The sequence below is a fragment of the Schistocerca americana genome, chromosome 11 (genome assembly GCF_021461395.2).
Source record: "Schistocerca americana isolate TAMUIC-IGC-003095 chromosome 11, iqSchAmer2.1, whole genome shotgun sequence".
NCBI lineage: Eukaryota > Metazoa > Arthropoda > Insecta > Orthoptera > Acrididae > Schistocerca > Schistocerca americana.
The window spans coordinates 194,053,458-194,069,318 of NC_060129.1; the positions used below are offsets into that span (position 1 = coordinate 194,053,458).

At 43.4% G+C, this 15,861-nt stretch overlaps 1 protein-coding gene across 1 annotated transcript in view; it reads left to right on the plus strand.

Moving 5' to 3' along the window:
- Positions 1 to 15,861, plus strand: part of LOC124553582 (basement membrane-specific heparan sulfate proteoglycan core protein) — a 799,417-nt gene that overhangs the window by 48,409 nt on the left and 735,147 nt on the right. The window contains exon 6 of the mRNA XM_047127431.1: positions 2,369 to 2,485. Within this exon, the coding sequence (XP_046983387.1) occupies positions 2,369 to 2,485 (117 nt within the window). The remainder of the gene's footprint in view (positions 1 to 2,368; positions 2,486 to 15,861) is intronic.

The window sequence follows — 15,861 nt, forward strand, 5'->3', positions numbered from 1 at the left end:
TGTTCATTGTGCACTGCTCTTCAACATAATCACAAAAAGCATCCAAAAACACCGTCAACATGACTTTTTCTGCTGATGCTCGGGTTTTGAAGTTTTTTCTTGGTGTGAGTTGGTGTGCTTCGACTCCAAGCTTTGTCTTTTTGATTCTGGCTCATAATAGTGAACGCAAGGTTCATCACGAGCTAAAATTTTATTGAGGAAGTGCTCACCTTATCTTTCGTAACATTCCTTTAGCTTTGTGCACACTCTCAACCTCGTTTCCTTATGTAGCCGCATCAACTCCTTTGGGACCCATCTTGCACATGTTTTGCGGTACTTCATCGTGTTGCAGATAATTTTATGAACCGTACCTGTAATAACTTGAACCTTATCAACTATCATTTCCACAGACACACGCCGGTGGGCACGAATAATGTCATCAGTTTGACTTTCAAGTGAGGGAGTTGAAACTGCAACTGGTCGGCCTGAACAGTGTTTGTCAGTCACCGAGTCGTGACCAGTTTTGAACTGCTCTACCCACTTGTAAAAATTTGCACGATTCGTATGACCTTCACCATAAACTTTAAGACATTCTACAGTATATATTCACTGGTTTCTCGCCTTCAGCGAGTAGGAAACGAATAACAGAATGTTGTTCAACTAATGTGAACGTTTCGAGCGGACACACTATCTTGTAATGTATTTTTGAGGTTATAAACAAAACAATGTTGATACATCAGCTGATCAGGGCTCATCCCAGTGATGTGAACTTAAAGTCATAAAAGCACCAAACTTGGACTACTAATAGTTTCTTCTCCAGACCTTTTTTTCTCTTTAGTTATTGAATGACCCTAACACACTGATGGGTCTGCAAGCTTAGCGTCCCCATCGAGTGGATGGATGTCCACTGAGAGTTTTTCACAGCTCACTCACTAGCCACCAATACCATTCTGGGCTGTAACCTAGAATACTGGCACAGTCTGGTGCTCAAAAACTGCACGGAAATACAGAAGCGTCCGATCCCGCCCGTCTGCTTTGACCCATGACGTCACAAATATGGCTGAAACGACCATAAACCACGATTCCAATATGGCGGATATAAAGTCGGTACGTACACATTATGAGGACGAAAATACATCGAGAAACAAACTCACACATTTTCCATAAAAAGCCTAATGACACTAACGGGACAAGCGTGGGAAATGGGGTGCTTTTGGGTGGGGGCAAACTAAATACAAACAAATTTAGACACCCACCCCCATACAAAACCACACAAAACGACAAAAAAACCGACATCACAAAGCTCCCCAAATATCACTAAACACAATATCATCTGGAATCGGACACTTCCCTTGACGTATATAGCTCAACAGCAGCTCCCGATTTCATAAATTAGGATCAAACACTTCCCTTGGCCTATATAGCTCAAAAACATCTGCCGATACCAATATCAACATACACAGCCACACATTGGGATCGAACACTTCCCTTGACCTGCCCACTGTTAATTTTATCCGTCATATCCATTCCTGAACAAAAACAACAACTGATTAATTTTACTGAAATTACTATACGATGTACAATGAACAACACTTAATTAACCTTCACACAAAATCGTTAACTCACTGAAACGAAAGCCGACGCTTGGGATCGGACGCTTCTGTCGACCCACTGAAACGAATTCCACTACAAAACACAGACGACACTCGAACAATTCTAGATAATGAGCGAAAGCAAACTGAGCCCATTACACCACACAAACGAAAACCCTGAACATACCACCAGAAACCACAACAAACCTCAACACGACGTCATCTACAAACACGCCACACTCACAAACCAAACTCCGCGCCGTCATGACGTCACGGGTCAAAGCCGACGCGTGGCGTCGGACGCTTCTGTCGACCCACTGAAACGAATTCCACTACAAAACACAGACGACACTCGAACAGTTCTGGATAATGAGCGAAAGCAAACTGAGCCCATTACACCACACAAACGAAAACCCTGAACATACCACCAGAGAGCACAACAGACCGCAACACGACGACATCTACAAACGTGCCACACTCACAAACCAAACTCGGCGCCGTCACGGCGTCACACACGACAACACCCTCACGTCACGGGCCAAAGCCGACGCGTGGGATCGGACGCTTCTGTCGACCCGAACTGCACTGTACCACCTCTCCTCCACCTCCTTTACCAAGTTCCCAACTGTCTACCTCGGACTCGACCGTCTCGAGACGAGCTCAAGATTTTGAGGGGGATCAGTGGCAGCTGCAGCCAGAGCCATGCCTCGTGTATTGTGTCAGCTGTGTAGTCGTAGTGTTCGCGCCTCGTACGGAGAGCAGCCTCACCACTGACTGGCCTGCCTGTGCCCTTGCAGAGTGCGCTGTCGGCGAGTTCCTGTGCGACCTCAGCCGGTGCATCCTGGCGTCCCAGCGCTGCGACGGGGTGAGGGACTGCGACGACGGCACCGACGAGCACGAGTGCCCCACGCAAGGTAAGTCCCCTCCGTCCGCCGGCACCGGCAAAGCGTGCGCACGCCGGCTCTACTACGTTTTGCGTCGCCGCACCTCTGCACCACTGCCGCAGAGACATCCGAGCACGGCGTTACCGTATTTCTGGCTCTGCAGTGACGGCCACCTGCTGTGGCAACACCGAGGGAGACGTCTGGCGGTCGACGGCGCGTCCTTTCGCTGCCATAGCGACAGGTCTCTGCAGAGGTGCAGTTGGGAGAGACATTACTTTGGTTCTTCTTTGCAGCAGTGCTATCAACAGTATTTGGATTTACCTGCGCTGTGCATCTCGTATGTGGAAAAACGTCACTTCATCGTTGTGGCCTTAATGATGGAAAGAGGTTTGGTAGCCTCCACCTGTGGTTTTTGTTCTGTACTGCCAGATCTGGTCAGTGTTTTTCGAGGTGCCAGACACTTGGGAATGTAGTTCTGCCTATTACACAAGCAAGTAATCTTTTTATTGCTGAGGTGTGTTTTGGCACATTAGTGCCATCATCAGTGGGTCATGTTTTATTTAGGTGTGAGAATTCAGTTTTTTTTTTTTTTTTTTAACTGAGCCTACTTGGTGGAGCATTATTGTATGGAAACACACACCCTTTTCACACCCGTTTCATTAATTATACATTAATGCAACCTAGGTTTTTCCATATCACGCTATTTTGTGAAACACCCGCATTGAAGCCAACAAGTCGTGTGAATAAAGCTGTCTAGTTGGCTTAACGTATTTCTTTATTTATAACATTGTTTCACCAACTGCTGTGATCACATCTGAACTTAGAACGTGGAAGGCAATGCTCAGTGAGACTATCAATAAAGTCTACGACAAAGCGGGTCATCGACAATGACTTGATGTCCTGCTCAGACACAGAATTTATTTGCACTTACACTGAATGTTGTTTTACAAGTTCTAAGTTTTGATCTGGTCGTGGCAGTAGCCAAAAATGTTGTTCCAAATAACGCCGAGGGAGATGTCTGGCGGTCGACAGCGCGACCTTTTGTCACCGTAGCGACAGGTCTCCGCAACGGTGCAATTGGGAGAGACGTTACTTTGGTTCTTCTTTGCAGCACTGTTTTCAACAGCACTCGGAGACACCTGTGCTGTGCATCTCGTATGTGGAGGAAAAAGGTCACTTCGTCATTGTGGTCTCAATGGTGGATACAGGTTTGGTAGCCTCCACCTGTAATTTTGGTCCTGTACTGCCAGTTCTGGACTGTGTTGTTGAGGGTGCCATACTCTCAGACACATGGGAATGTAGTTCTGCCTATTACACAAGCAAATAATCTTTTTATTGCCAAGATGTGTTTTGGCACATTAGTGCCGCCATCAGTGGGTCATGTTTTATTTAGGTGTGAGAATTCAGTTTGTTTTTTCTTCCATTTTATTTTAGTATGCCTATTTGGTGGAGCATTACTGTATGGAAAACACATGTTTCACATTTGTTTCATTAATTATTTATTAATGCAACCTAGGTTTTTCCATATCATACTGTTTTGTGAAACACCCGCAGTGAAGTCAACAACAGTCTTATGAATAAAGCTGTCTAGTTGTCTTCATGTTTTTCTTAATTTATAACAGTGCTTCAGTTACTGCTGTGATCAAATCTAAACTTAGAACTTGTAAAGCAATGCTCAGTGTGATTACCAATAAAGTCTATGCCAAAGCGGGCCATCGACAACGAGTTGACATCCCGCTCAGACACAGAATTTATTTGCACTGATATCGGATGTTGTTTTACAAGTTCTAAGTTTTGATCTGATCGTGGCAGCAGCGAAAATGTTGTTGCAAATAAGGAAATTTGTTAAGCCGACTAGATGGTGGATGGCCATATTCACAGACTCACTCAGGAAATTCATGTCCTCTACTCATCAACGGAAATTATCAAGAATGCTCTCACTTTGTTATTTAGATGATTTTTTTTTTTTGTTAGACAATGCATATAAACATCTTCACAGCCTGTGCTAGACAATAGTCTAATAACCTGAAACCTGGGTCTCAAAAACAAATTATTAGTGGAACACTTGTTTTTTTCTTATATTAAACATGTTTCATGTAATATTTATTGAAACAAAAAACAGGCCTAAAACATTTTTTATATATTGGAATCATTGCCTTATTCTGTAGAATGTTAATTTCTCATATGATAAATAAAATCCTGCAGAATGACTCACTGATGAAGACGCAAATGTGTCAAAACATGTTTGGGGAGTAAAAGATTTTAGTTGTTTGCATGAAGAGTGAGGAGGGGGACAAAATTCCCAAAATTTATCGTGCAAACACAAGTGCGTTATAAACAAAGATTAATGATGTTGAGTGTCTCTGTTGTTCTGAGGTTGTCGCTTCAACTGCATACCCAGTCTTTACTTTGCTAAACTCCCCAGTGCCATATGTAGAGAGGTAGCACATGTTCAAAAGCTGTGCCCAACCCAAAGGTTCCCAGGAACTACCTCATGTCATTTTGCAAGGAGCTAATGTCATAACCGTAACTCAAAGTTTTATGCTAACTTACATTGTAGCATTTTGTTAAGGGCAAACAATATTTTCTACCTTGGGGACATTGTGATGACTTTATTTTAACATACTTTTTATCCATGTCTAGGCATGCAATAAAAAATGTTGAACACCAGTTTCGAATTTTTTGACAAACAATCTTTAGATAAGATCATTCCTCCCACCAGTGACCAGCATAACATGCCATATAACATGCTCAGTAAACAGATGTATTATTGTTCACAGAAAAATAAAAACTAGTTATAACGAAAACAAATTGTGCAGTAAGCTATGGTTTATCGTGTTGACTTTCAAGATAACATTGACATTCACTGTCAGTCTTCTTGCACTCCACTTATGATGTAAGATTTTCTTTTACTTCTGCATTATGTTATTTTCACTGTCAGACTACATTTGCAAATGCCAGCACTTAATTCAGAGATTCTTCCACCTGCACAGTGTCTTGAGATAACAACAAACGGTAATTACTTCATACTGCACGACAGGGAAGTGATAAGAAATGTAAAAATCAGATGATTAGTAAACTAGCGTAGAAAATTTTAAATGTCTGGGAAAATATAGTTATTTGTGTGCTGCCATTTGTGGTGGTGGTGTGTGTGAAAGAACTAAAAAAAAAAAAAAAAAAAAAAAAAAAGAAAAAGAAAAAAGAAAAAAGAAAAACGGGGAATTTCTGGTGATGAATCTTTTATTAGTAACACACTGCTGGGGAAATGCTTCCACGATGTTAAGAACTGAAGAACATAAGTTTCACTTCAATAATTTCTACAAGATTGTGATAAAAGATATTACAAAATATTTCTGCTTAATGGAGAAGAGAGCTACAACTGTGCCGAAGTATTCCACAGTAGTCGACAGACAAACTGGTATTTCATTGGTCTTTGGACACAATAAAGAGACTATTTCATGTAGTGGCATTCAAATGGAACAGATGTGTTAGGAAGAGGAAAAATTTCGCTTATTGAGTCCATTATTTACAAAACTAAAGCAAAAATTGGAAATTTTTCTGAAATGTGCATGCAAATGATAGTGTGAAAAGGGGCAAGTAATTTGTATTTCATCACCGAAGATATTTTGTAATAAATCCAGGTGAAATACATACTGCAAAAAACTATATAATTGCTTTACTGACAATCGAATTTATTAAGTAGATGACAGATGTCATGTAGAACTGGTCAATATTGAATTGCTAGCATTGGCTGGTGGGTCAGCAGATATCTAGATGTTAACACTGTAGGGAATTTACTGATCCATACAACTGCCACACATACACGAACATGATGAAACTAACTAGTAGACGTAGTCTATGTTACATTACAAACATAAACACATAGAAGGAGGGGCAATGGAGATGAAAAGGCAACGGAGCTGAAGAATCCACAAATGCTGTGACACGGCAAAATACTTTTGTAGAAATGAGAAACGAAGCTATTCGTGTCTGCGCGTCAGTCTTTTCTGAAGAGGTACCAGTAACATTGCTTTCAGTTGCTCAGTATTTCAGATGAAACTACTTCTTTGGAGAAACTAGTTTGTAGCCTCATTGTTGCCCCACTACTATTTGCCATCAACCTCATGGGAAAAGCGAAACCCTTCGAAAGGGGAAAAATGCATTGGAAATATGAAAAAAAAGCAAAACCCTTCGAAATGGGGCAAAATACATTCGGGTAAAGAAAACCATCTCCTTCCCCTATCACCACGTGACGATTTTAACGAGTGTATTGCGTAGCTAAATATTTTTGCAAGAACTTGTCGCAGAAAGATTTCGTTGTATCTGTAGCACGATCGTCATTCTTTTTTCTACTTTACGTTGTTCTTATGATTTTGTTCCTTAATTTATTTATGACCATGTAGACTTTCTTTATTTGGTTTGGGACGGACGGTATGACAGTATACACAAATGTACATGTTCGTGCATTGGATCTTAGGAACAAAAATCTCGTTGTCGATTAATAATGTACAGTAGACACTGAAAATAGAGTAATGATTACCTTTTGTTTATTATATACCTTTCCTCACGGGAATGCGATTAGATATTAATAATTCGTTCTAAATACCAGTAATTACAAATGCATTGTATCTCTCAAGCTTGCACGCAACGGTGGATTACATTCATAAATTGTTGCCAATAGCGGACGAGTAGCCGCATGCAACTGTTTGAATGGCGTACTAGAACTCACAGGCACTACTTTCATATGCGACACGTCTTCCGAAAGACGAAAACCGAATTTCGGAAGCCGTTTTTCGCTGTAGTGTTTACATGACAAGGTCTGAAGCGGATTTGCTAGCGCAGTTATATTTGGCCCTTGGACAGCTGTTACATTTTATGATTTACTCAGCACAATCGCTATATCTCTTTAGTCAGACGAGCTGTAAACAACTCTAGCCTATTTCTACTTATCCTTCACTGTAAAAAAAGCCACTCCGCCAATATTATCCGAAAATTTTTAAAAACAAGACCCAACCTGACTGCCCAAGCACTTTTCAAAACCGGTTTCGTAAACAAGGAGCGAAAATCGAATGGGGAGCTGCAAACCCGCAACCAGAAGCGGATTTCGAGAATCGATTTTGAAGTGTTTACATGACCACCCAGAAGCGGTATTGGGAAATCGGTTTACGAAATCCGGTTTTGGGAGCCCCTTATAAACAGGATGTATCTGTGTGTTCTGTCACCGTCTTCGGAAACAGGGAGACAATAGAAAATTAGCCACTGATGAATTATTATTGTTAGTAGTAGCAGTAGTTGGTCTACGTAATCACAAGTTGTATTTACTCGTTGCTAATAGCTTCATTTATTTCAGAATTACTGATTTGATTCGTAACCACGTTGGAGGCAGAAAAGAAAGTGATTTTACAGCCACTGGTTCGACGTTTTTAGTGCGATTTATTGCAGTAAAACCACAGTCTAACATGTTAGACTGTGGTAAAACTGGAGAGGTCGATACTGCTGGTCGATGTCTGCTACGCCCCTCTCTTCCGACGGAAGATTCGAACTTGCGCCACAGTCGTGCTGTAAAGACCGCGAAGCGTGCTGCCATCTGAGCGGCGCTTTTGCGAACTAGGCGGTACCGTGACGAACGGAATGTCTACAACTTTTCAGTGCATCCTGCGCTATGCAGTTCGTTCTGTAGCATACAGTGTGTGGTACATTGTGATTTCTTTCCGTTGTCTAGTGTGGCCTGCAGTCCAGTTGAGTAGACAAGATATTTCTTACACTCTGCTGCGGAAAAAAAGTCCTCCAAACTTTCTATATACTGCATTTCTTCTGTAAACGACTAGAACGGTCACCCCCTCCCCCCCCCCCCCCCCGGAATAATTACTGAGAAAACTTGAAAATTAAAGAATTCTGTCATAATCTCCTTATTAAGCGTTATAATTCTATGTTAAAAGTTTTACAAAAAGTTGAAGTATTAGAGTTAGAAACTGAAGCAGCGTAGATCATGAAGCACAAATTACCCAGATTATATCCATCCAGTATTTGAGAATGACAGCATTTAGCGACATCCGATGAACTTTACACATATTTTTAAACCTTCACGAAATTTTTTTCTCACTGATGCGCCCCACCGAGTAATGAAAGGAAAAAAAAAGTTTTATCATTCACTACATTTTGCGCTGTTTATACTACGAAATTTCGTCATCAGGCGTGACGTATTAATTTATTACTTCTTTACTACTAACTCTACTAACTTTACTAAGTTTGCTGACGGTCCCCATACAGACCACTGAATGTTCGTGCAAAATTATATTACTGTGCGACATATACTTCATGCTGTCGGCCGCTGTGACCGAGCGGTTCTAGGCGTCTCAGTGCGGAACCGCTACTGCTACGGTCGCAGGTTCGAATCCTGTCTCGGACATGGATGTGTGTGATGTCCTTGGATTAGTTAAGTTTAAGTAGTTCTATGTCTAGGGGACTGATGATCTCAGATGTTAAGTCCCATAGTGCTTACAGCCATTTTTACTTCATGCTACATGACGTCATAAACACTGAGATGCGTGCAAAACCAGCGAATTGCAAGAGACTTTAAACATAATTTCTTACATGCTTAACGTTAGTTATGAAACATTTGTAAAGTAATAAGAAGTTGGAACAAATTCGCGAAAAGATTTTCGTACCCAGGGGTGACAAATCATTATGGTGTCAGACTGTTCTTGAGAAACAATACAATCAAGCTGTAGTCGCTAGTACGCAATCAATTCTCGTCGCCAAGGCTTACAAATGTACTGAAACATGTCTGATGCAAATCAGGATATTTAGAGGATCACACGCGACAATTTGAAATCCTGCTTAATTTTGTTTTATATTGTGTTCTCTGTCGTATATGTTACGTGAATAAATTTCGTTCATTTTAAGTGCAAAAAGAAAAAAAAAACCACTAATATTTTGAGTATTTATGTACAGACTATCGTTGTTTAATGCTTTTGTATCGTAATAATGACTATCCGCTCTCGGTAGCTGAGTGGTCGCCGGCACGGTAGCTCAGCGTGTTCGGTCAGAGGGTTTAGCTACCCTCTGTAATAAAAAAAACTGAGTCCAAGAATCAACAATCAACTTGGACGGATGTCTTGTGGCGTCCGCCCAGACCAAACGCAACGAACTATATCGAAAAAAAAGAAAAAAAAGTGGTCAGCGCGACAGAATGTGAATCCTAAGGGCCCGGGTTCGATTCCCGGCTGGGTCGCAGATTTTCTCCGCTCAGGGGCTGGTTGTTGCGTTGCCCTAATCGTCATCATTTCACCCCCATCGACGCGCAGGTCGCCGAAGTGGCGTCAAATCGAAAGACTTGCACCAGGCGAACGGTCTACCCGACTGGAGGCCCTAGTCACACGACATAAAAAAAAAAAATAATGACTTGCTAAAAATAAAATCTTATGCTAATTATTGTTTTTGTATCATGTGAAGCACAGCAATATTTCGGTCATTTTGTTCAGTTTCTGTTAGTTTCAGTAAAACCCCACGTCATTTCAACCGCGTGTGTCAAAGCTTAACTCCCTACCTACGTTATTCCGTGAAGTACTGAATTTTCAAATGTTAACGGACTTTTGGATCACCCTGGAGTTTGCTACGTCTTCTTCCAAGAATTCCCGTTCACGTTTCCCGAACCCCTGTGTCACACTCCGGTACGGGATGTACCCCCTGTCACGACCCCAGCGGAGCGTTTGTGAATCCGTCCCAGTCTGTCTGTTGTCAGGAATGGAGAGCAGAACAGTTCGACTCGGGCTGAAGTATGCGAGGGAACCTGCGTTACAGCACTGCAACTCCACAACTTACGTGCACCAGTAGTAGAAATGAGCCGAAGCTAAGAAACATCAGCCTCAATAGTCTTACTGCCGACGCACGATACTCCTAAATATCGGACATTGTGAGTTAATATTTAAAGCTTTTTTTTTCAGTGGTCTCCTTTCTTTCCTTTACCCGAGACAAAAAATGGATGAAACTGCGCTTCTGTGAGGAATTTCGTTTTTCGTTTTTTGCTGGTTCCTTCGTGTGCCCCCGCGGCCTGCGTTGTGAAGCGCAACGCTTCGGTTATCATCGCAGCAGTCCAGAGAGAGAGAGAGAGAGAGAGAGAGGGAGATGGGGGGGGGGGAGGCACAGAGAGAGATGGAAGCCATACTTCTTGCCATCGCGTCATATAATTTGGGATTATAATGAGGACGAGGATTTCGACAGTTCTGCTACAACTGGTAGTGGTTCCCACGGATGTTTTTATATGTGGGGGCTGCCTCTTCCGTCCCGACAGAGAGACAAGGCAGGGAAATAATGTGAGTGATGGCATCCAAAAATGTTACACAGTAGACGGAGCAAGTGCGCCCAGCTCGGTCACGATTGTTTTGTATGCCTACGCACGTACCACACTTCTCGACCGGCAAGGTACACGCTTACGGAATTACCAGTGGGAACTGTGAATGCAGTTTCTAAATTCTTGCTCGAAATCAATACGCCGCTTCAAACAACGTCCATTTTCTCCCAAAGGAACGTAACATCTGTCGTTCTATAGGGAATCATTGTAGAGCCGGTTGCGTCAAAACGATAACAGACCTGTTTGTGTTTCGATCTCCGCCTCTTTTTGAAGATAGCAGAGGTAAAACTCAAGGAGCGAAAGGTTAGCTGTAACTTGTACAACGACCAGACTGCTGTTGTAAGAGGCGAAGAGCACAAAGGACGTGGTTGCTGCCTATCCCAGATGGTATTCAGTGTGTACAATGAGTAAGCAGTTAAGGAAACCTGGGAGAAATCTGCAAAAAGATTAAAGTTCAGGTAGAAGAAATAAAAAAAAGTTGAGGGTTGCCGTAAGAGATGGCAGACGGCTTTGAAGAGCAGTTCACCAGAATGAATAGCGTCTTCAAACAGTGTGTCAACATGAACGTATACAGAAGTACACTACTGGCCATTAAAATTGCTACACCAAGAAGAAATGCAAATGATAAACGGGTATTCATTGGACAAATATATTATACTAGAACTGACATGTGATTACATTTTGACGCAATTTGGGTGCATAGATCCTGGGAAATCAGTACCCAGAACAACCACCTCTGGCCGTAATAACGGCCTCGATACGCCTGGGCATTGACTCAAACAGAGCTCGGATGGTGTGTACAGGTACAGCTGCCCGTGCAGCTTCAACACGATACCACAGTTCATCAAGAGTAGTGACTGGCGTATTGTGACGAGCCAGTTGCTCGGCCACCATTGACCAGACGTTTTCAATTGGTGAGAGATCTGGAGAATGTGCTGGCGAGGGCAGCAGTCGAACATTTTCTGTTTCCAGAAAGGCCCGTACAGGACCTGCAACATGCGGTCGTGAATTATCCTACTGAAATGTAGGGTTTTGCAGGGACCCAATGAAGGGTAGAGCCATAGTTCTGAAATGTAACGTCCACTGTTCAAAGTGCCGTCAATGCGAACAAGAGGTGACCGAGACGTGTAACCGATGGCACCCAGTACCATCACGCCGGGTGATACGCCAGTATGGCGATGGCGAATACACGCTTCCAATGTGCGTTCACCGCGATGCCGCCAAAGACGGATGCGACCATCACAATGCTGTAAACAGAACCTGGATTAATCCGAAAAAATGACGTTTTGCCATTCGTGCACCGAGGTTCGTCGTCGAGTACACCATCGCAGGCGCTCCTGTCTGTGATGCAGCGTCAAGGGTAACCGCAGCCACGGTCTTCCAGCTGATAGTCCGTGCTGCTGCAAACGTCGTCGAACTGTTCGTGCAGATGGTTGCTGCCTTGCAAACGTCCCCATCTGTTGACTCAGGGATCGAGACGAGGCTTCACGATCCGTTACAGCCGTGCGGATAAGATGCGTGTCATCTCGACTGGCCGTTGGGATTCCATATTCTGCTAACAGTCATTGGATCTCGACGAACGCGAGCAGCAATGTCGCGATACGATAAACCGCAATCGCGATAAGCTACAATCCAACCTTTATCAAAGTCGGAAACGTGATGGTACGCATTTCTCCTCCTTACACGAGGCATCACAACAACGTTTCACCAGGCAACGCCGGTCAACTGCTGTTTGTGTATGAGAAATCGGTTGGAAACTTTCCTCACGTCAGCACGTTGTAGGTATCGCCACCGGCGCCAACTTTGTGTGAATGTTCTGAAAAGCTAATCATTTGCATATCACAGCATCTCCTTCCTGTCGGTTAAATTTCGCGTCTGTAGCACGTCATCTTCGTGGTGTAGCAATTTTAATGGCCAGTAGTGTATGTATACAGTTCGCAGGTTCAAGTGGGCGTAAGGTGCAATGGTTATGCAAAGGAGAAGGGGTTTGCACAGGACTGAATAGCGTGGAGAGGTTTTTTTATGAGTTGGCTGACTGTAATTCCGGCTCATTGGTGTTGCGGCGACGGGAAGTCCACGATTTCACAAATCTGAAGCACTTTACGAACAAGTCCCTGTTAACACACGGGTCATTCAAAGCGTCATAGCGCCTCGAAGTACTTATTTGCGACCTCTTGTCCCTTATCTGAAACAACCGAGTTTAGGGTCCTCTTATGGTGTGTGTACGAGCGTAAACGTTCAAGATAGCCAGTGCACTTTGGCGAGAACAATAACGCCACACAGCACTGCTGCAAAATCAGGCCACAGGCAGAGGGCGTTTCTGGTTGGAAGACGAACACGGCCTGGCCTGTAGGTGAGTGGCGGAGGGGGCTTTGCTCACTTTAGAGTGCAGGCTGCGTTTCGTCTGCCGTATCTCTCTGTCTCGAGCTGCTCTGCCCTCTAAATACCCGCGGTGGAGCACCACTCATCCGGTTATAGACGGCGCCTATCTCCCGTGCAGGCTTTTACACTCCGCAGGGCAGACGGGACGATGCTGTCCAGCGCGGCACCCCGGAGTCTAGGCACGTGACTCATACGCACGGCAACAGGTACTTTACTAATGGTGCCAGATGTGGCCCACGGGAAATACGCGACGGGATGAAAAAGCGTAGTCAGCCTGCTTGATAACTGACACTCTGTTAGCTGACGATGAATTTGGCAGTCGGAAATGTAATCACAGAAGCAGCTGTTAACGCTGCGCTTGATAATCGGAGTAAGATTCTAGAAAAATCGAGGAACGTAACAGGATTTGTCGACGTGGAAAGAGCCTTCGGCAGTTTCAAATGGTGCAAGATGTTCGAAATTTTAGGGAAATAGGAGTAAGCTATAGGGAAAACCCTGTATTACGCAATATGTACAAGAACCAGGAGGGAACAATAAGATCAAGGACCAAGCACGAAGTGCTAGATTAGGCAGGGTATAAGACAGGCAAATAGTCTTTCGCCCCTACTGTTCAATCTATGCGTCAGAGAAGAAGGTGAGGAATTAAAAAAAAAAAAAAAAGCGTCAAAGGTGATATTAAAATTCAGGGTGAAATGTTCAAAATGTTCAAATGTGTGTGAAATTTTATCAGTCCCTAAGCTTACACACTACTTAACCTAAATTATCCTAAGGACAAACACACACACACACACCCATGCCCGAGGGAGGACTCGAACCTCCGCCGGGTCCAGTCGCACAGTCCATGACTGCAGCGCCCCAGACCGCTCGGCTAATCCCGCGTGGGAGGGTGAAATGATATCAGTGATAAGATTCACTGACGACATTCCTACCATTAGTGAAAATGAAGAATTACTGGACTTGTTAAATGGAATGAACAGTCTAATAAGTGCAGAGTAAGGATTGGAGGTAAATCGAAGAAAGATCAAAGTAATGAGAAGTAGCAGAAATGAGAATAGCGATAAATTTTACTACTATGGCCGGGTTTTTGTATTATGATCGTTACGTTTAGGACATTGCCAAATAACTCTGTGTAGTTGCGTGCTGTTCAAATTCTGTGTAGGGGTAATAATCGTTAAAAACGAATGTTTGACTGTGAATTACTTTGAACCCGGGGGATAGCAACTATTTTTAATTTTCGTCTATACAGTATGTCCCAGAGAGAGAGAGAGAGAGAGAGAGAAATGAAAATCTGGTGTACGTGAAACCGTGATGTATATACAGGGTGGTCGGTAGCAGTGTGAAACACTTGTAAGGGCATTGCAGGGAAGTTATGCGGAGAGATAATTGTTAAGAGAATACTGCGATGCGTTGCACCGTTTCCCAATTAATTAGCATTGAATTTAGCCATCATGTCTTCGCTAATTGTGGTAATACACAGACACCTTGCGTTGCCGCTTCTTCATATCTTTATTACCAGTTAAAATGTGTCTTTTGGCGAAGTGATGAATTTAAGTTAGCGGTTGGCAACACTGTCTCTGGCAGGTTGGTTGAAATTGCGCGCGCAACGACCTGATTGGCTGTATTCAGTGCTAATGAAATCGGAAAAGGTATTGAATTTTTTCCTTATCAATTATTTCTCAGCACAAATTCCCCCCCCCCCCCCCCCATCCCTCTCTTACAAGCCGTTCAAACTGTATCTGACCACCCTCTAAAGCGGCGCACTTTTGTTATAACCAGGATTTTGTTTTAAAACGTTTTAAAGATGGCCGAAAGTATGATTATCAGCCGTCATCTGATAGTCCGTTGCTGTTAGTCCGTCGCCTGATATTCCGTCGCTATTATGGAGCACTTAATAACTGTTATAATAGGCCGCAATTCATGTTTCCCACACCGATTATGTGTGATATTTTAGCTAGTGCCGCCTCAGGAGCATTCTAACGCAAACTTTTGACGCAAACACCATGCGAACAACTGCGTATAATGAAATGTACTCTTTGCCACCCTCATTACAATAGTATGAAAAATTACCGTTAGGATGGAATGCATGACTCTTCTTTTCTAAAGATTCACAATCTTCAAACGCAAACACAATGGGTGCGTGTATGAGAAGTTCCCTACGCCACACACTTCATAATGGCTTGAAAAATTACCGCTAGGATGGAATGCATGACTCTGCTTGTCCAAAGAGTCACATTGGCAAGAACCGAGTGTAATGAATCCGCCCCGCTTTTGACGAAGATTTGAAAAATTACTGTTGGGAAGGAATCGATCACCCTCCATTTCCAGAGATATTATGCACGCAGAAAGACACGGGCTTGTTGTATAGCTCCTATATTAATTACACTCACTCACTCGCGAAAGAAATAAAACGAGAGCGACGGCAGACTTCCATTATATTCCGCTCTCTGAAACAGAGTTTACCGTTCGCGCGTCCTTGTCCCGTTTAGATTCGTTAGTACGCCGCTGTGTGTTCAAACGCGCCGCCAGCGATGTGATGTTCAAACAGACGGACGTTTCCGCTACGCCAGCAGCATCTAGCGGCGGGCGAGTTAACTGCGTCGACAGCCGGCGCCGCGTAGGCCCGACCTTTTTAAAAAGCTCGCGAACAAACAGAAGAGGCATTAAGAGTGAC